This window comes from Thalia democratica, chromosome 3, assembly GCF_965202585.1.
Source record: "Thalia democratica chromosome 3, ktThaDemo2.hap1.1, whole genome shotgun sequence".
In the NCBI taxonomy this organism is placed as follows: domain Eukaryota; kingdom Metazoa; phylum Chordata; class Thaliacea; order Salpida; family Salpidae; genus Thalia; species Thalia democratica.
The window spans coordinates 48,767,175-48,785,521 of NC_139167.1; the positions used below are offsets into that span (position 1 = coordinate 48,767,175).

Sequence of the window (18,347 nt, forward strand, 5' to 3'; positions counted from 1 at the left end):
TTGGAACACATTTCTTATTTGTTTATAATTCTAAAAATTAAACATGTTTTCATTTTGTCAAAATTATTGTTCAAAAATTAGTTAAACCATAATATGTTCTTTTGTTTAATTTAGTCTCATTAATTAAAATCTTTAATACTTCAAATAGCATCTTCCTCAGTTTTATTTTTGTTTTAGGTAACCAAAATAAGTTTTCGTTTACATTTAGGTTTTATTATTTTGTTTTAAAAGTTTTGTTTATATATTTACTTTGTAGTTTGTTTGCTTTTATTAAGTGTTTTCGTGTACTTAATAATAAAATATTGTTGAGATAACAGCTATGTCTTTCAATTATTAACTTATATTTAAAAACCTTAAATTTGTTTTTTTTTATTTATCCGTGTCATCTTTTATACATAATTTTATATATTTTTCTTTAGCTGTATTTAAGCTAAATAAATTTAAAATTTTATTGTTGCTGAAATTTATCTGGTATACTTTTTTTTTTAAGCAATTCACTAAAATTACTAAAGTTGAGACAGTACTTTACAGTATTGTTTTTTAACTCAAGGTGAATTTTGACTAAACAATACTTTTAAGTATACTATTAATTTTAATTTTTACTACAAAAACCTGTTGCATTATTGCTTTAAAGTTCTGTTAACTAATTGCTTGTGTCGCTAAAAAATGAATAAGTTAGATGTTGTACTTGTCATAAGAGTATGTCACAATAACATGTACAACATTTTACATAAGTGAAAAAAGAAATAAGTAGATGGAATTTAAAGTTTACGCTAATAGAAAAACTTTAATCAATAAAAATGATTAATTCAACGATTTATCAAACTGTTTTTACAAAATGAAGCTTACTTTTTGTTTAGTACGTATTTTTATTAATAACATCAGAGTAAATTAAAAAAATTACATCTTTTATTTAAACGATTATACTGCGAAACACAATAGGTAAGAAAGCGATAAAATGAAGACGAGTTTTATTCTAGTACACTTAAATATAATTACAGTCCTTTAAAGTTAATATTATACTTTTTTTGTATCTTTAATATACAAACTATCTGAACGGTTACTTTCTAAAGATATGACAACATCTTTTGGTGTGAATTGTAGTGAAATGACGGCGTCATGAACAGTAAGGTATACAAGATCTTTGCTTATAAGTTCTGAAAAAACTTTACACCCCTCCATTGTCTCTAACACAGAACCTTAATTTGTATAGTTTAAATATTTATTGGTTGAGTTTTATGCTTAAACTTTTTGTTTTAGCTTAAGCTAAAACCTTTATAAATTAATTTCGCGTAAACAATCATATAGTATAAGATAATTTTGTAAAAACACTTACTTAAACTCCATAACAAATCATATACAAGCATTCTTTGATATGGAGTTATAAGGATTAAGAATGAGAGATTGCATTAAACTGCACTAAAAATTACTAAAATATTTAAACATAATGTTGAAAGTACAGTACACTACCGCTTAAGTACGCAAATTGAACCCGACCAATAAGTGCGTACTTAGCACGGGTAGTGCGTACTTTTTGACGATATAGTATAATATGAAATTTAGTTGTTTGTTTTCTTTCTTACAACTAGCCACCAAATAATTAAGCCAAATAAACAAGTCATTTATTTTAAATAACATTTAAAACATAATTCTAATTTGCAAATATTTTTGATAGATTTTAAAATGATTTATTTTTTCTATAAAAAGCTTCTACATAATTAATACATACATTTAATATAGAAAGTCAATGTCAGTCAATGATTAAAAAAAAAATATTAAGCTACATTTTGTTTTGTTAGAGGGAAAGTACCAAACTACTTTGTGTTTACCAAACATTTTTAAAACATCAATGTATGTACATTTAAATTAAATTATGACTTAACTATTTTGTATATGTAGGTTTTTTTAACTTTGTCATCTAGATTTATTTATTTTATAGCATTACAGCTCAAATATCATTATTCTTTTTACTTTTCTGCAACCACTACATAAGTATTTAGTTTGTTAACATTTAATAACAAGACTGTCTCAATCTCAGGCTACTTAGCCTACTCAGGATTACTCACCCTAGTTTAAAAGTTGTGAAAGTATCAGGCTAACTCAGCAGGTTGGCCATTCTACCTGGAAACATAAAATAATCTGGAAAAACTTGATGATTGAAAATTTAGGCAAAAAAACTGGAATTTCTTGAAGTTCTAGTATAACATCTTTTACTTTGTCTTTCTGGATAAGTGCGTACTTAAGGCGTGATGCGTACCAAAAAAAGTGCGTACTTAAGCGGTAGTATACTGTACTGATAAATCTGTTAGATCAGTTTTCTTTTCAAAATAAAAACTAATAAAAAGTCAATTTTTTATGAATATGTAAAAATATTAAAATTAATTAAATATTAGTAATAAACTTAGGCTATTTTAATTAAAAAAACTCGTTTGAATAGAATATTATTAAAAATACTTCAACCTTAAGTCGTGTTCTTAATTAGAAAGTATACTACTTATTTTCAAAAATTATAGATATTTTCTGATTTAATTTATGTTTTTTCTTCAAAACTTAAAAAAAAAGTTATTTGTTGAAATTTACAGAATACTTTTCAAATGTATTTAACCATGATTTTTTTAAATATATGATATTTATCTACAAAGTAGTAACACAAGATGTTTGATATTACTTAGGTTGATTACTAGTTTATAATAGTATCTTTATAGTTAACGTTTTACTTTGTGTATTTATTGAATAGTCGAACGTTTAAGAATTTATTTTTTATAAATTATTATAAGGTAAAGATAAGAACTGTTCTCATCGTAAAGTCTAAAAGTTTTTAGTAACTTTTAAAGTGAAAAACAACGGTTGTAGTTGAGTTTTTGTATTTTATATACTTTATGTTGAAAGTATTAGAAAACTTTCGTTCATCAAAAACTAAAGTAAATTTCAGATAATACTAAATCAGTCTTAATTAAGTTAACGTTAAAACTAAATCATTTCTAACGTCTTACTCAACAATAAATCTAAGTATAAGTAGATACAACTAATAATTTGTACATCGCAGACTTTTGAAAACTTTATGTGATGAAAAAAAAACATATTGTTTAATAAAAGACTGTACAAATAGATGGTGTTAAAATAAAAGGTTAATCAAATATAAAATCACTATTAACTTTAATGTAATTAAGTACATTTTTTTTCTTATACTTGACTTTGTTAACAGTAAAGAATAGTTAAAAATTTTGTAGAAAAGTTTTTACTTACTGCTAGCACCAGCGAGAACAATTTTCACTGAGTATTTGTCGAGCTTATTTGATATAAGAATGAATTCACGAGCCGAAGTTGAGTCTATGAAGCTCCACATTGTTGCGTCTAATATCAAGTATGCAAACCCTAATGATTTTGATCCTAGAAATTTTTTTTTGATGAAATTATGTATGTTCTTAAGTCTATCTAGTTTATTTTTAATGTGTCGAAACACTAACCTTTATTGTTCTCTATAATTTGGTGTTTTTTTGCAAATTCCTATTAAAAAAATAGAAATTTAATAAATGAGTTGGAAATATAGTATGAATTTGTTATAAAGTTTAAAAACAGTATCTTAAACCATAAAAGCAAACAAAAATACAGTAATTGTCCACATATAAAAAGAATAAAGCTTAAGATACAATTTCTACTATGAAGTTTGATTTAAGTTACTATAATATGTTTTTTAATATAATACTGATAAAATACAACTTTGTAAAAGCTATAATTTTTTTATTACATCAGAAAGCATATAATCAAAAATAAACATACATTGCCTTTTTCATCAATAACATCGTCGTCTACTTCTAACCTTTAAAACAAACTATTTTGTAAAAGAACATACTTAAAACAAATTCATAAATAATATAAAGGTTTAGAATTAATGTACAAAACCTTACTATACAAATACCTAAAATAATGTATTTTAAATAAATATAGTTAGAATAACATAATGGTTTGACCAAACAACTTCGATCATCAGACCACAAGCTTTCGGTAGACAGAAACACGGGATTTGTTTCTATTAAATCTTGTCAGTCAGTCACAACCAAAAAGCCTACAATTGTCAATCTACCATAGTCAGTTTACATAAAGCTTGTAGTCTGATGGTCGAAGTGGTATGATCAAACCCTTATGTTAAGTTAAGCTTATCTCACGACATATGTAAGTCCAGGATTAGGTTCTCTTTAGACTTAAGCCGATATTTTCTTTGATCGTATAAAAAAAATAACATGCATACTTTATTTTATTTTCATAGTTTAAATCAGGAGTTGGCAACCTATTAAAAGTAGTGCAATAATTTTCTGTGAAATTTAAATTTTTTAAATTATTTTTTATCAGATTAATGAATGTAGCTTTCGTAGGTAGGAAAACGTATCACTTCTACCAAAAATAGTTATTCAGACTAATTTTTCAAAAACTTAAAAAAGTGTTTATATTATCTTTTTTGTTAAAATTTGGTTAAGTAGTTTAAAAATATAGCTAAGAAGTATTTAAATTCAATAGTTCAAATAATTTGTTATAAAAGCAATGTATTGCCGTGTATTGAACTATTATAAAAAATTAAAACGAACATGTATGTAGACATTAGGCTTAAAAGTATTTTAAAAATAAATGTTCATACTTTTTAAAAAATATGCTACCTACAAGTCTTATTTTTAAATAATTGTTTTTTAGGTTTTCAAATTTATTAGCCATGATTACAAATTGTTTAAGGTTTCAGGTCGTTACTTTTGTTAAAATTACTTTTCATTATTAGTTTAGTTTATTGACATAAAATTTGAGCATTTAACTTAATCTTAAAATTATCTACAAACTATAAACATAACTTTAAAAATTTCTTTATTTTAATGCATATAAATTAAATAGTATTAAATACAATATATGTTTTATGCTAAACCTTTTATAAATGTATCAAATATTGAAAAAAAACTGAGTTTATAACCCAAAAACTAAGTGAATATTAATGTGTAAATTCTAATAATGAGCTGTTTGTATGTAAAATTTACGTGAAAACTTAAAAAATTTGTGTAAACATAGAGTAAGTTTTTATTGCCGCTTCATTTTTTTTTTGAATTTTGAACTAGTAGTAATTTGTTTTATTTTTAAGTCTTTTTAAACTACACATTAGAAAATTTTGAATAAAAAGGTTGTTTAGAGAAAATCTTAATATATAGATTTATGTTTTAAGCGGTTCTAAATATACTTTTGCTAGTACAATATTTCGCAATGCTAAAATATATCTTACGACTTAAAGGAAGAATAGCTCCAAAATAAGTATAGACTTTATAAAGACCCTGTTAGTTTAGTTTACTACAAACGGCTGTAAAATTTTTACTTTAAAACCAACCCAATAGACTTAAAGAGACCTTTTCGGAAAGCATCCTTATTTATGTATGAAACCGAATCGTAGAACTTGAAAATTTTTATGTTTGGAACTTCATTGGCTCCCGAGTACTTCCAACTATCTACGTAAAGTTCAGTGTTTTTCAAATTTCCAAGCGTTTTGTAACTTGTGCTGTTCATTTGATATACGAACGTTGTAATTGAAACCAGTACACCTCCGTAAAAACCGTAGGTTGCCCCAAAGAGAAAAACAAGTAAAAGAGTGACCAACCAAACTGTCTAAAAATATAAACTCTACGTTATTATTTTGTTGTGAGATTGTTATTTAAAAAATCAAGTTCAGCTTGTAAATGAATCATAAAATTTCTGATAAAAATGCATGAAAGTACTAACAAAGTCTTGTGACGACGTCTTTCTAATTTTTTGTATATAAGACCAACTCGTAAAGTACACCAATGAGTAACTTATCAGAAAACATGAAAGCAATGACAACGGGAGAAGTTTGAAGTAAGGTGATACCACAAAAATCATAAGAAGAACTACTACCGACGAAAACAGTGAAGACATTTGAGTTTTTCCACCTTAAACAATTATACTGGTTTCTAAAGCAAAACAATAAAGTGGTAATTAAATATAGTTAAATTCAAGTATTGATATTCTTTTATTTTTTAGCTCACTATTACTTTAGTAAATATGTAATTACAACTTTTAACTACGACTTAGATTTAGAACTAGTATCATAGTAATTCTATGTTTACGTATTACAAAAAAGCTAAGTTTATGACTTTTGATTTGTATAAGTATAAATTTAACTTGTATTTTATAAAATTTTTATGTTTTTTTATTTAACTGACATATATTTACAAATAAGCTTTTATCTAAAATTTCATGAACTAATAGAACGATAGTTTTGAATAAAAAACTTTTAAGTAAATACACAATTTAAAGTTTTTAAATATGAATTATATTGAATCTATAAGTATATCAAGTAGAATTTTCGATTTGATCTTCAAATTAATTTTATTAGTTTATTTTAAGTACATTGTAAAAATAGAAAGTAGTCTCATGTACTATACTTTGTACTATAAGATTTTAAAATTCACATTATATATCATTAAACTCTTATATACAACTTATTGTTTCTACATACATAAATTGCTACAATTTTTATCAAAAAGTATTGTAACTTAAATAGAAATTATGTGATTTTAAAATACGGCAAAACTATCAAAAAAATATATCAGCAGTCTTTTATTATTTAATTTGAAAAAATATAAATGTTTGTATGTAATTGATACGGTAAACTTGTACTGGTTTTATTTATTTGAAGAAATTCTATTCGGTTAATGTTAAAACAAGATTCATAAAAATAAACCAGGCTAGTTAGAATTGTTTACGTATTAAATTTACAAATATTTAGTTTGAAGAAGCAGTTTAATTATATTAAAACTTGTGAAACGTTTCTAAACTAAATCTTTTAAACTAGATACATGCTACCCATACAACTAGACTATCTTATACTTTTACGTTAATATATTATATTTATATATACATTAATTTTAAGTGATAGCACATATGTATTTTGAAAGCGTATAAAAGTAAATGTCTAAATAGATATTGCGAACTATTATTTTTAGTTTAAGGGTTTAAAAGGTTACGGCTTATAGCTAAAAAAATTTTTTATTAGAGGTTTTGAGGTTCAGCGGTCTTTTAAGAAAAATAATTCAAGGAACTTTCTTTGAATGTTTTAGTATATTAATTACTAAATTTTTTTGTGAGTACTTTAAAGAAACTTAGTTTAAAAAAAAAAATCAAACCTGCTTCTTTTTGTAAAACAGATCTACTTACAGTCGGTGTGACATAAAAACAACCGAAAAATGAAGAAATTATATTGCTCATTCCAACTACAAATTCTTCCTGTTCAATAAAAGTTTAATTAAGTGTTAAGACACAACAGTTATATTTTAGATATTTTTTGAGTTGTTCTTACCTTAACATTTCTTAGTTAAAGTTGCTAATGTCAACTAGTTTTTGTAAAAAAGGCTGTTAAGTTATAATTTAAACATAAGTCTAGACTAGACTAAAGTAGTTTTAGAAAAAACAGATTTATGTAGTTTGGCTCAAAATGATTTAAATGGTATTTATAAAAAAGAAATAAAAAAACAAGGAACAAATTTTTAAATTACACATAATCAATGTTTTAAGTTAGGTTTTCAACATTTAGCCATAGTTTTATACTTATAATCTGCAACTTAGTTCTTATTTGAAGTTGATTTAATTTGTCTGGCAGAAAATAAATCGAATATTGATAAGTCGTGTTCAAATGTTTAAAGTACGATTATGGGTAATTGTATTAGCAAAAATGATAAACAGTAAAAAAAAAAACTAGTTTGGTATTTATCTTTTAAACTCAACATGTATATATATATATATATATATATAATTTATTCAAATGGCGATTTTAAAAATTCTGGAACATATGTTTCACAAAGCTTTAATTTTTCATAAAGCTTTGATCATCAGCCAGTTAAATTCAAAATACAAAGCACTGTACTAAACAAAGATACAAAAGTTATGCAAAAAAACAAAAAACAGTATGACGTAATATTGTACATTACAAATATTCAGTACAAAAATCGATCTACCTTCTAACTAATTAAACTTTATTAAAGCTTTGTGAAACATATGTTCCAGAATTTTAAAAATCGCCATTTGAATAAATTATTTAAAAGCCCTTCAAGTGGGCTCAGTTGAAAATGTTTACGTTTAAACATTAACCTTATTTTATATATATATATATATATATATGTTATATATTCTAATATACATATATTGTATTTATGTAAACAGGTTACCGTAATATTTTTTTAGATTCTAAACAAAACGTATCTACTACATTGCCTATTTAAAAATAATTAACAAAAGTTAGAGTTCAGGGGTTTTGTAAACACTTTGAAGCTTTTTAAATTTTTTGAAATATATGACATTTTAAAAGTTAAACTTATTCTTACAAAAACAATTATTATTATTTTTAATTTCACGTTTAACAAAATAGAATAACCTGTTGTAGATTGGTATAATAAGTTCCTTTATCAGCCGTTTTTTCAGTAACATTTGATGTCATTATAGTACTAACTAAAGCAATAGGAATTAAAGAAAACAACATTTTTCCAACTGTCAATAAGTATTTTGGTGCTTCCCAGTTTTGGAGTCTAAATTTAGTTACTAACTAGTATCGAATTTATTTTATTTATAAGTTTAACTTTGAACTCATTTTAATGAAATTGTTTATATTATAATTGTGTTTAGAACAACACGAAAATGAAAAATACTTACTCTTGTTTTATGATACCAACAGTTTGTATACTTGAACTCAGACCGCAATAATGAACGATTAGAGCAATGCAAGCTATCAAAACAAACTCAATTGGAAACAACACAAAATGCAACTGATAATTGCTATTTTTCATAAGCATCCGCCTTGCCATGTAGTTAAGCACAATAACAACAAGCACAATCATACTTATAATTATGTTGTTTAAATTTATAGTGAGTTCAGGCCAAGAAAATATTCCACCACTCAATTCCTAGAAAAAAAATTATTATAATAACTATAAGTTTTTTGTAACTAAAGAATAAAGTCTTTATTGTTGATAAAAGTTTTAGAAACTCATTTTTTGAACAAAAAACCAGTTATTAGCTTTTATGCAAAACTTATGAATATATTGGTAGTAATCTTATAATTATCGAAAGCTTAAAAACCTTTGTCTGGTCTGATGAACTAAATTATATGACTAAAACTTAAAACAAATGAAATTCAAAGAAGAATATTATTATTTGTTAAACTTAGACTAACATTACAACTTAAATTATAAGCTTAAGTAAAAAAAAACATTTCTTTTAACATTTAAGAAATACAGATATGTGTGACATTTTATTTTTATCATGAGCTACTCTGATTAGTTTAAAGTTTATATCATTGTAAAAAATAACCAAACTAGTACTTTCTATTCATAGATATAAAAAACTTCTTACAAGAGCAACTTGTCTTTTTTATGTGACTTTGTTTAATTAATAAGAGTTTTAACGATTTCTTAATTAAAATAAACTAAAATATAACTTAACACAGCTTAAACGAAATGAAAAAATGAACCTGCAAATGGGTTAAAATCTAGTTTTTTTAAATAATAAAAAACTTTAGTTTTGATAATATAATAATTTATACTTTTAAATGATATCGACAAAGATTCTATACTCATTTTAGTAACTGTAGATCAGGCTTTCCCAAACTCATTTTCATAAACGCCCCATTGGCAGAAATTAAAAAAAACAATCGCCTTCATTTATTAGCTATCAAATTTAACTAGTTAATTATCCATTTACTTTCTTTCTACCTTACTAATTTACGCCCCCTAATAGCCAAAAACAACCCTTAAGCTTAAGAGATGATACTGCCTACTTTGGGAAACCCTGCTGTAGATAAAAGAGTAAAATTCTACAAATAAATAATCTATAAGTTTCAAAAACTTTTTACTAGTTTATATATATTTTTTTAAAAAAAGGTCGTATTGTACTGTATTACAAGAAAAAACTCAATCAACTTTTTTTTATCTTGATCAAATATTTTAATCTATGCAGTGATTTTTGCGAATACAGAATAAGGTCACTTAAGAAAACTTGCTCCATAACAAAAATACAACATTTCGCATTTAATGAAAATCGAACTTTTAAAAAAACTAAATAAAAACTTTAATGAACTTTTTTAAAAAGTTTAAAAAACTTGCACTTAGATCTCATTTTCCTTTTAAATAATAACTAATAAGTAAAACCAGTGAAAACTATAATTTTAGCTCGTCCCTTAGAACTATTTAAGTTTTTATATTTATTGAAAATATTTATATTATCTAGTTTTCCTTTAACATTTAAATAAAAACAACATAGCTACCTAATAAAAACCGTTAAAAGTCATCGGCTAAATATATAATCAAAAAGGAAAAATTGAAACAAAATATGTATTAGAGTCGTTTTATAAAACCAAAAATTGTTAGTAATTTTAATACTAAGATAAAATTGTCAAAAGTGCTGTAACTTTAATAAAAGTTTAATTTTAATCTTAATAAAAAAGATCAATCAACTAATTAGTTTTCATTACATATACTTGCCTGAATAAAGCTGATACAACTGCTATATTCTGTAACAACTTCCTTTGATGCCACCAAGAACTTTAATTGAGAAAGAAATATCAAAAGCACAACTCCACTTTGGAAACCTTTTATTAATGGAACAGAAATAAGATTCAGTATAAAACGGCAAAAACCCATTGATATCAGCATCTGAATTTGTTGAGGAAATTTAATAATTGAATTAAGTTATAAAGATTGTTCCAACTTACTTGAATAATTGCAACGTAAAAAGAGGACGTCAAAATCAAGCTTGATCTTTCTAAAGTTTCTGTTGGTTCTGTGACAGTTTCTGAGAAGTAAAAAGTATGATATTTTAATATCAAGTGGAGGTTAAATAAAGCTAGTATGATTAATAAATCAATAGAAGTTGTCTAATTATTATACTTTACTAGACTTTATTTATAAAAAAATATTAAATACGAAATGCCCTTTAGGACAACTATAAAAAATCATTTGCGAATTAGGATACATACTTGTAAAAAACTATAAAAAATACCATTAAAGAAAAGTAGATAAAATACTTTTTGTCTAAATACAACTCAAAGATGTATCAATATTTTCAAAAGACTCTATACCAACAATAATCTCAACGAAAATTAACAATCTCAACTGTTACTAAAATAAGAGATTAAATAACTGTTTCAAAAATTTTTTAATCAATATTTACAGTGTTTCACTGTATTCAACAGTTCATATCAATAAATTTTTGAATAAGTAAATTATATATTCTATCAGATAAAAATTAGTGACAATATCAAAAGCATTGGGTAAATAAGTTAAAAATCATTAAAAAAATACAACAATAAATAATTAAAAAAAATCTTAACTTTTTATAGTTTTTCATCTCAATAGCAGAATTTCAAGCAGTAAAGCTGTGAAAAAAACTGTAATATCGAATAAAAAAAAAGCTTTAAACAATAACATTTTGCACTTTGTCATAAATTTTCATATCTAAAAGTAATATTAAAAAAAAAATTAATAACAAATATTTACTAAAAATTGCTCAAATTGACTTAAAAAATAGGTTTACAAACTACGCTTAAATTTTATTTATATTCTAAAACTATATTTAAAACTACTTTTATACGAGATAGGCGGTTAAAGTAAAATAATATAAGAATGAGTAGTTTCAAAATAAAGTAGACAAAGCACATTTTTTATGTATTTAACTATGCAAGTTATAACAAGTTTAGCTAAAATATACGGTGGTTATAGAATATAGACTAGGGGTGGGCAGCGCACGGCCCGTGGGCCGAATCCGGCCCGCAGAGAGAAAATGACCGGCCCCCGACCGTTTGTTAAACTCTAATAGGATCCGGCTCGCAAATGAAAATTACCGGCCCCCGAAGTGACAAGTGAAGTGACAGGCCCGCTACGGGTCATAATTACAATTTTTTTATGAATTTAAAAAAGATGCTAAAAAATGACTTTATAAATTAATGTGTACTAATAAATACCCCATTTTGTCGTAATATTTTGTCTTGTTTTAACTTAGTTTGAATATCTTTTTGTCAAATTACCCCAAGCAAAGTGTTTTTCTAAGAACGATATTTTACATACGTACCTTTGTCAATTACAATGTCGTTTCTGTTCATAGACATTATTTAAACATCTGACACGTCTCAATCTACATCTTAAGTTGTCAGACTTGTGAAGCTTTTGTGAGTTTTAAAGATTAAAAAAAGTGATCAACTGTATCCATAAGATTAGATTCCTGCCGGATCCGAAACTTTTATTTAAATTAGAATCCGACCGGGTCCGGATCTGGCCTTAAAATTAGTATCCAGTCAGATTCGGATTTAACAAATAATTTTTCGGCTGGATACTGGATCTCTTAAATCACTAATTCAAAATGTTCCGGCCCGCAAAAAACTTAATTTTTCTTGATCCGGCCCCTTGAATAAAAAACGTTGCCCACCCCTAATATAGACGAACAAAATTATAACAATGTAACTAAAACAGTGCAAAAATAATTTTGTAAATAAAAGTTGCAGAATAGATAAAGCTTGTAAGAACTCTTTTTAACAAAATGGGCACTGTGTAATAACTTTGTCTATTTCATTTATGTTTCTTTTGTTTGCCATTCCGATGTAAAGTCTTGCGAATTTGCATTAGAAGTAGATTATAATCTGATTACGATTGTTTTTCACAGCATCTATAGCTTTCAGTTTAATAGAATACTCGACCGTTTTAAATACCAAAAGTAATTAGATATTTTCTTACAAATTGGAGTCTACTTTTATAGTCCTTTTTGATGTTAAGATACTTGCCTCATAAACCACATTTTAGTGGCAATATTTATTATCGACTACACAGCTATTCCTAGTTTTATAATAGTATGGGTATTTCACTATATGTTGTTTCCGTTTATAAGGACCCTAGAGTTGGGAGTAATTCAATATGACCCAAATTATTATCATGTTATGACTTTAGTAAAACTTTTGTAAATGCTTGTCTAATAGCAATTTCCCAATTTTTATTTTGAAGTGGTTTGCAATATTGTGGACTATAAAAAATCTTCTTTTTTTACTTTTTTTAGATATAGTTTACTTACTAACAACTCAAAAGATGTTCAAAATAAAAATATAATATAAATTGCTTTTTATAGTGCAAATAAGAATTTAAATCGGATTAGGAGAAAAAACTTACTACACAGTGCCGGCATTATTTGAAGGAGTGCTTATTCCGCTATACTTTTTTACAAAAACGTTGTGCGTCGTTTTAATTATGTTGTAATACTTTGTTTGTCTATAGTTATTAAAAAACCCAATTTTTAGCTAAAATTGTTAATAACTTGCATATTTTAATGACTAATCCAGTGGTTCCCAACCTTTTTGATGCCCCGCACCCCTAAAGTCTGTTAATTTGATCTCGCACCCTAACACTATATGCTATAACTATTTATTAATTAACTATCATTCACTTCCTTATCTTTGACATGATTAAGTACTAATTAAATAAACTGTATTCTAAGAAAAATAAAAAAGTTAATTACTATGAATTTTTTTTTCATAAAGTTTATACAAAAACAATGCTTCATCTTATGACTTCGTCATTTAGTTTTTTAAGATTTGAAAAAGTATTAGAAGTGAGGAAAAAGCACTAGAAAAGTAATAAATATTAGGCTTAAACTTAAAACTAAACTTTTTATACATTTTGTTATGAATATATGTACTTAAAAAATAAAAATCAGCTGTTCTAAGTTAAGCTTATGTAATCTTTTATTTTCAAAACTATTAGCAGCTAGGAGGTTTTAAAATAATAAAGGTTTAAGTTAAGATTTTAAAAAATTAAAAGATGTTTAGTCTTAAGTTGTCAAAAGATATGTATAAAAGCAAATACAAAAAAAGTTTGTATGCTTACAACATAAATAGAAAAAAGTAGATTGAAAAAGGTAAACGGTTTAAGTTCAAAAAAGGAATGAACAGAAATAAAGTTGATAACTTTTGCTGATTTATAAAAATTGGTTTCACTAAAGCTAAAAACAAGTTTTATTAAATGGTATAACAACAGTAATTGCTGAGAATTTATAATTTACTGATGTGAAATTTTTAAGCACCACTTTCTGTACAACTAAGCTTAAACAAAGATTACATTAGAAATGATATCTAATGCATTTATGCATTTATGAATGCTAGCTCATAAACTGTTTTAAACAATTAATGGCCAGTTAAGAAAATAAAATATTTAAAGAATAAATGATTAAAATTAAAGGTGTAAAACTCTAAGAAAGCTTTACTGAAATTTTAATTATAAACTAACAGCTATTAATAAAAATAGTAAAATGAATTTACTTTTAGAAAAGCGCTCTTGCTCTATGACGTATTAACAAAATTAATTTATTTAGAAAATTAGCGCCACCTTCTTTTTATAACAAATTGTACTTTTTAACTTTATAAACTTTATCAGAGAGTGAAAATCTCTTTCTTTATCATACAAAAATGGAAAGCCATCTCGCACCCCCTGTAATGCTGCCTCGCACCCCCAAGGGGTGCGAGCACCCCTGGTTGGGAACCCCTGGACTAATCCATACTAAATGTGATTTTTATACTTATTTTAGAATGATTAATTTGGTTTTAGTTTTTTTAAATTGATTACTTCAAGTAAAAAAAAGTTTGTGTTTCTAAGGGAGTACATAAAAATTTTATGTAATATATATGTGTAGATTTATAAACCTGATTTTTATCAGTTTATATCACTTTTAGCCAGTATTATTGAATATTTTATTATTTTTTTTATTATTTCTATTTATTAATTTATTTAAACCTCAAAAGTTTTTTGTTTTGACGTTTTGTAATTTATTTCTCTTACTCGATAAATTTAGTTGTTTTATTTTTGCAGCTCAACTGTTTGAAAACTTGTCTTTATGTTGAGACTTCGTAACAAATAAAGTATTTAAAAATTAAACTCATAATAACCAATTTTGTATTGATATCTTACTTAATATAAAACTAATGTTATAGTTTTACTTTTTAGCCTTAGTACTTTTTAGTTAATTTTATAGGTTAACAAATATTATGTTTGATTTACTTCTTCCTCTAAAAAGTCAACAAGTATTTTAAATATCTAAAAATCTATAAACTTTATTTTATTATTTATAAGAAAAGAATTGAAGATAACTAGAAAATATGTATACGTTTTCAATGTGTCAAAATTGAAACAAGTTAATGATAAATACCTGTATCTACTTCTACAGTTGCAGACCTTTTAGAAAAGACACTTTTACTTTCAAAAGATGACCCGGCATAATCTGAAGCTAACGAATGCAGCATAAAGCAAATGATAACATTTGTACCTTAAAAATCATACGTTTGATATTTTAATGCAATAGTACAACTGTTCAAAGCTGATACTAAAAAATCTAAATTTCATTATATTCAAAATTAACTTATGACTGATGCAACTGAAAATTTTGTTGCTAAATCAATTAAATAAAAAAGTTTATTTTTCTACGACTTACCAATAGACGAGTGCTTAGAGCTAGAAAAAACGATCCAAAAAAGAACCGGAAACAAACAGGAATACAAACCGTTGTTGAAGCTTATTCCAACCAGCAGCGCGCACGCCAATGCTGTTATATAAAATCATTAATGTTCATAATTCGAAACTTCGTTTATGTAACATACCTTCGTGGCACCTTATTAATCCGGTTATAGTTCCTGAGAACAAATCTCCCTTTAAATAATTCAGCTTGTATTTAGTTATCCAGTTCAAAATTGGTACGTATTTTTTAGTAAAAATCCATATTCTAAAAAAAAATGGATCATTAAAAAATGTTAGGAAATCAAAAATAAACAGAGATAAAAACAATCGATAACTTTTAAAACACGTTAAAGTTTTAATTTACTTTATTTTGAAATTTTTAGTTTTTAGTTTGTAATAGAATAAATGAATAGTTAAAGTATTTTTATAGTTTAAAATTGTTTTAAATTGTTACTTCTAAGTAAAAGCGATTTTGGAAAAAGTATTTTTTAAACAAAATAATAGTTTTTACCTATATAAATAACAATCAATGTTTTTCAATAATAGTTTTAATACACTTTCACTGCAACTCATCATAAATTTTCTGCAGACATTTGAAGTAATGCAATAGACTTCTAAAAACAATAAACTAATAATCTAAAAACAATAAAATTATGAAAGCTACTTATGTAATCTCAACATTTTTAAATAAGCCAGAATTGTGTAAGCAGAAAGAGTTTGACTATAAGGTTTCCTTATTTGTTAAAAAATGTCATTGGTTAATTTGTTTAAAAGTTTCCTTGGTTATTTTATTTACTTAAAAGTGTCTTTGTTTGTGTTAAACATTTTGTTTTGTTTTGTAATTTAAAATGCTTGTCTTTTGCTTTATTACTATTTAACATTAATTGCTTTTTGTTGATTGGTTTTTTACAGCAATCTAAATACTTAATAAGTTTTCTAAAGTTTATTGTTTTTAGTTAAAAAGCTATTGTTTTACTTTAAATGTCTGCAGTAAGTTTCTGATGATTTGCAGTGAAAGTATATTGAAACTTTAAAAAAAAAACATTGATTTTTGTTTATATAGGTTAAAACTATAGTAGACTTATGTTTTTAATGTTACAAAAAATAATAAATTAGTAAGTAAAATAAGTAGTGCTAAAGTACACAAATGATTAAAAGAAATCTAGTTTAATAAATTAAAATAGATATCTAAGTTCTACTAACTAACTGATTAAAACTCCTTAAATTACTCAAGATAGAAAGAACCAGTAATTGTAGAGAGCTTTCATCGCTGTTTGTTCTGTACTTTTGGTCAAATTTAAACCGGTTGTATACTTTTCGTTTAACATTGAGCTTTCCTTTAATTAAAGCGGTGTGCTGTAAATTCAGGTATGTTTAATTTTTATAAATACTGTTTATAAAGTATTAATTCGTATGTTGTGTCATTTTATACTGACTAAAAAAATTAATTGCAAAATTTGTTAACAAAAACTATGTATCAACGCAAAAGAATAAAGTTAAATAAAGAAAGTTAATTAAGTTTTAGACCTAAAATTAAAGAAGTTTTTATATTTTTCTAATCTAGCATTAGAACTAAAGTTTTGTACTTTTTCATGTAAATTACAATCTAAAGAAATATCGATGAATAGAAACAGCAACGTTATTTGCATTAAAATCTTTTAATTAACCGACATAGATAAATTTCTAAAATTTGTAAAGTGCAGTATCTTAAGTTGCAAAGGTTATCAAAAGAGAGTTAAATAGTAAACAGAAAATAATAAAGTAAAATAGTATTAGTTATTTTTAGAGTACTAGTTAAAAAATTTAAAAAGTATCTTTAAAAATGAAAATAATTATTCTTGAAGCTTTATTTAATAATGTTTATTTTTAGTTTTACATCATTTTTAAATAAAATCTGTTCAAGAGTTTGTGAGCAAAGAATAAGACTTTGTAAAAATACTTTGTAAAACAAAAAAAAAAGCAACTTACCGAAACCATTTTCAGTCTGAACTGGTATCGCCTCTGTTTATCGTAGTGTATTTGGAAATGGTTAAAACCAAAGACTTTAAATTACTATTAAAAATGAGAGAATAGTAAAAGAAAGAATTAAGGTTCTAGTGGAAAGTGCAAAACATTGTATTTTTTACATGTTTTCGTTTTATACGTTTCAATTAGAAACTATATTTGTTGTCGAAATAGTTTATACTGTTTAATACGTCACTACACTGGCCACACTTGAAAACAAACACAATCTTATATTTCAATAAGTTAAACAGGTTTACTTCCGGCGAAATGTTCGTAGATGCGGTTAAATGGTCAACTTGTTTTTCTACATATTTTTATTCCAAGTAAACAAATGATTAATTTTTAATCAAATCTCGACAATACTAACGTGAGCAACACAATTTTGCACCTCAGGCAGCATATGATAGGCGAATAGAGTGATTTCATCACTAGCTTAAATGCAAAACTAAAAGTTAGACCTGGAAAAAGTTACTAAAAGCACGGAAAGTTTTAATAAATTTTTACGTAGAATGTATAGTCCAATTTATGATTTAAATAGCTTATTAAAATATAAAATATGAAAATGTTATTTTCTTGCGATTTCAACTTTAAATATAAAACTTTAAACCAGATAAACTATGTTTTTTTCTAATTGATTTATTACTTTTTTATTTTGAATTTTATTAAAAAAACTAATCAGTAATAAATATAAAGTGTTCTAGTTTAGTAGGATGTTTAAAATAAAATACATACTTAATTATTGATGTTCTAAAATGTTTTGTTTAATAACATCTATACATATTTCAATATATCTATAAATTTACTTAAAATTCTTGTTAATTT

At 24.9% G+C, this 18,347-nt stretch overlaps 1 protein-coding gene across 1 annotated transcript; it reads right to left on the minus strand.

Moving 5' to 3' along the window:
- Nucleotides 1-891: 891 nt before the first annotated feature.
- LOC145831239 (pendrin-like) lies at nt 892-17,649 on the minus strand. The gene is made up of 16 exons (XM_082938395.1): nt 17,490-17,649; nt 16,729-16,877; nt 15,665-15,786; nt 15,499-15,609; nt 15,217-15,333; nt 10,748-10,827; nt 10,518-10,688; nt 8,692-8,942; nt 8,417-8,567; nt 7,173-7,272; nt 5,749-5,936; nt 5,360-5,634; nt 3,781-3,820; nt 3,468-3,507; nt 3,247-3,390; nt 892-1,199 (listed from the first exon to the last, which is right to left on the minus strand). Exons 1-16 carry the CDS (start codon nt 17,496-17,498, stop codon nt 1,018-1,020), a joined length of 2,130 nt encoding a protein of 709 aa, XP_082794521.1. The 5' UTR covers nt 17,499-17,649; the 3' UTR covers nt 892-1,017.
- Nucleotides 17,650-18,347: the final 698 nt, after the last annotated feature.

Coding starts and splice junctions, on each gene's coding strand:
- LOC145831239 (XM_082938395.1), bottom strand. Junction 15,787..16,728: donor AATTTAAGGAGTTTTAATCA/GTTAGTTAGTAG, acceptor ATTTTTTTTTAG/AATATGGATTTTTACTAAAA. Junction 3,821..5,359: donor GGTCTCTTTAAGTCTATTGG/GTTGGTTTTAAA, acceptor TTTGTTTTAAAG/GTTAGAAGTAGACGACGATG.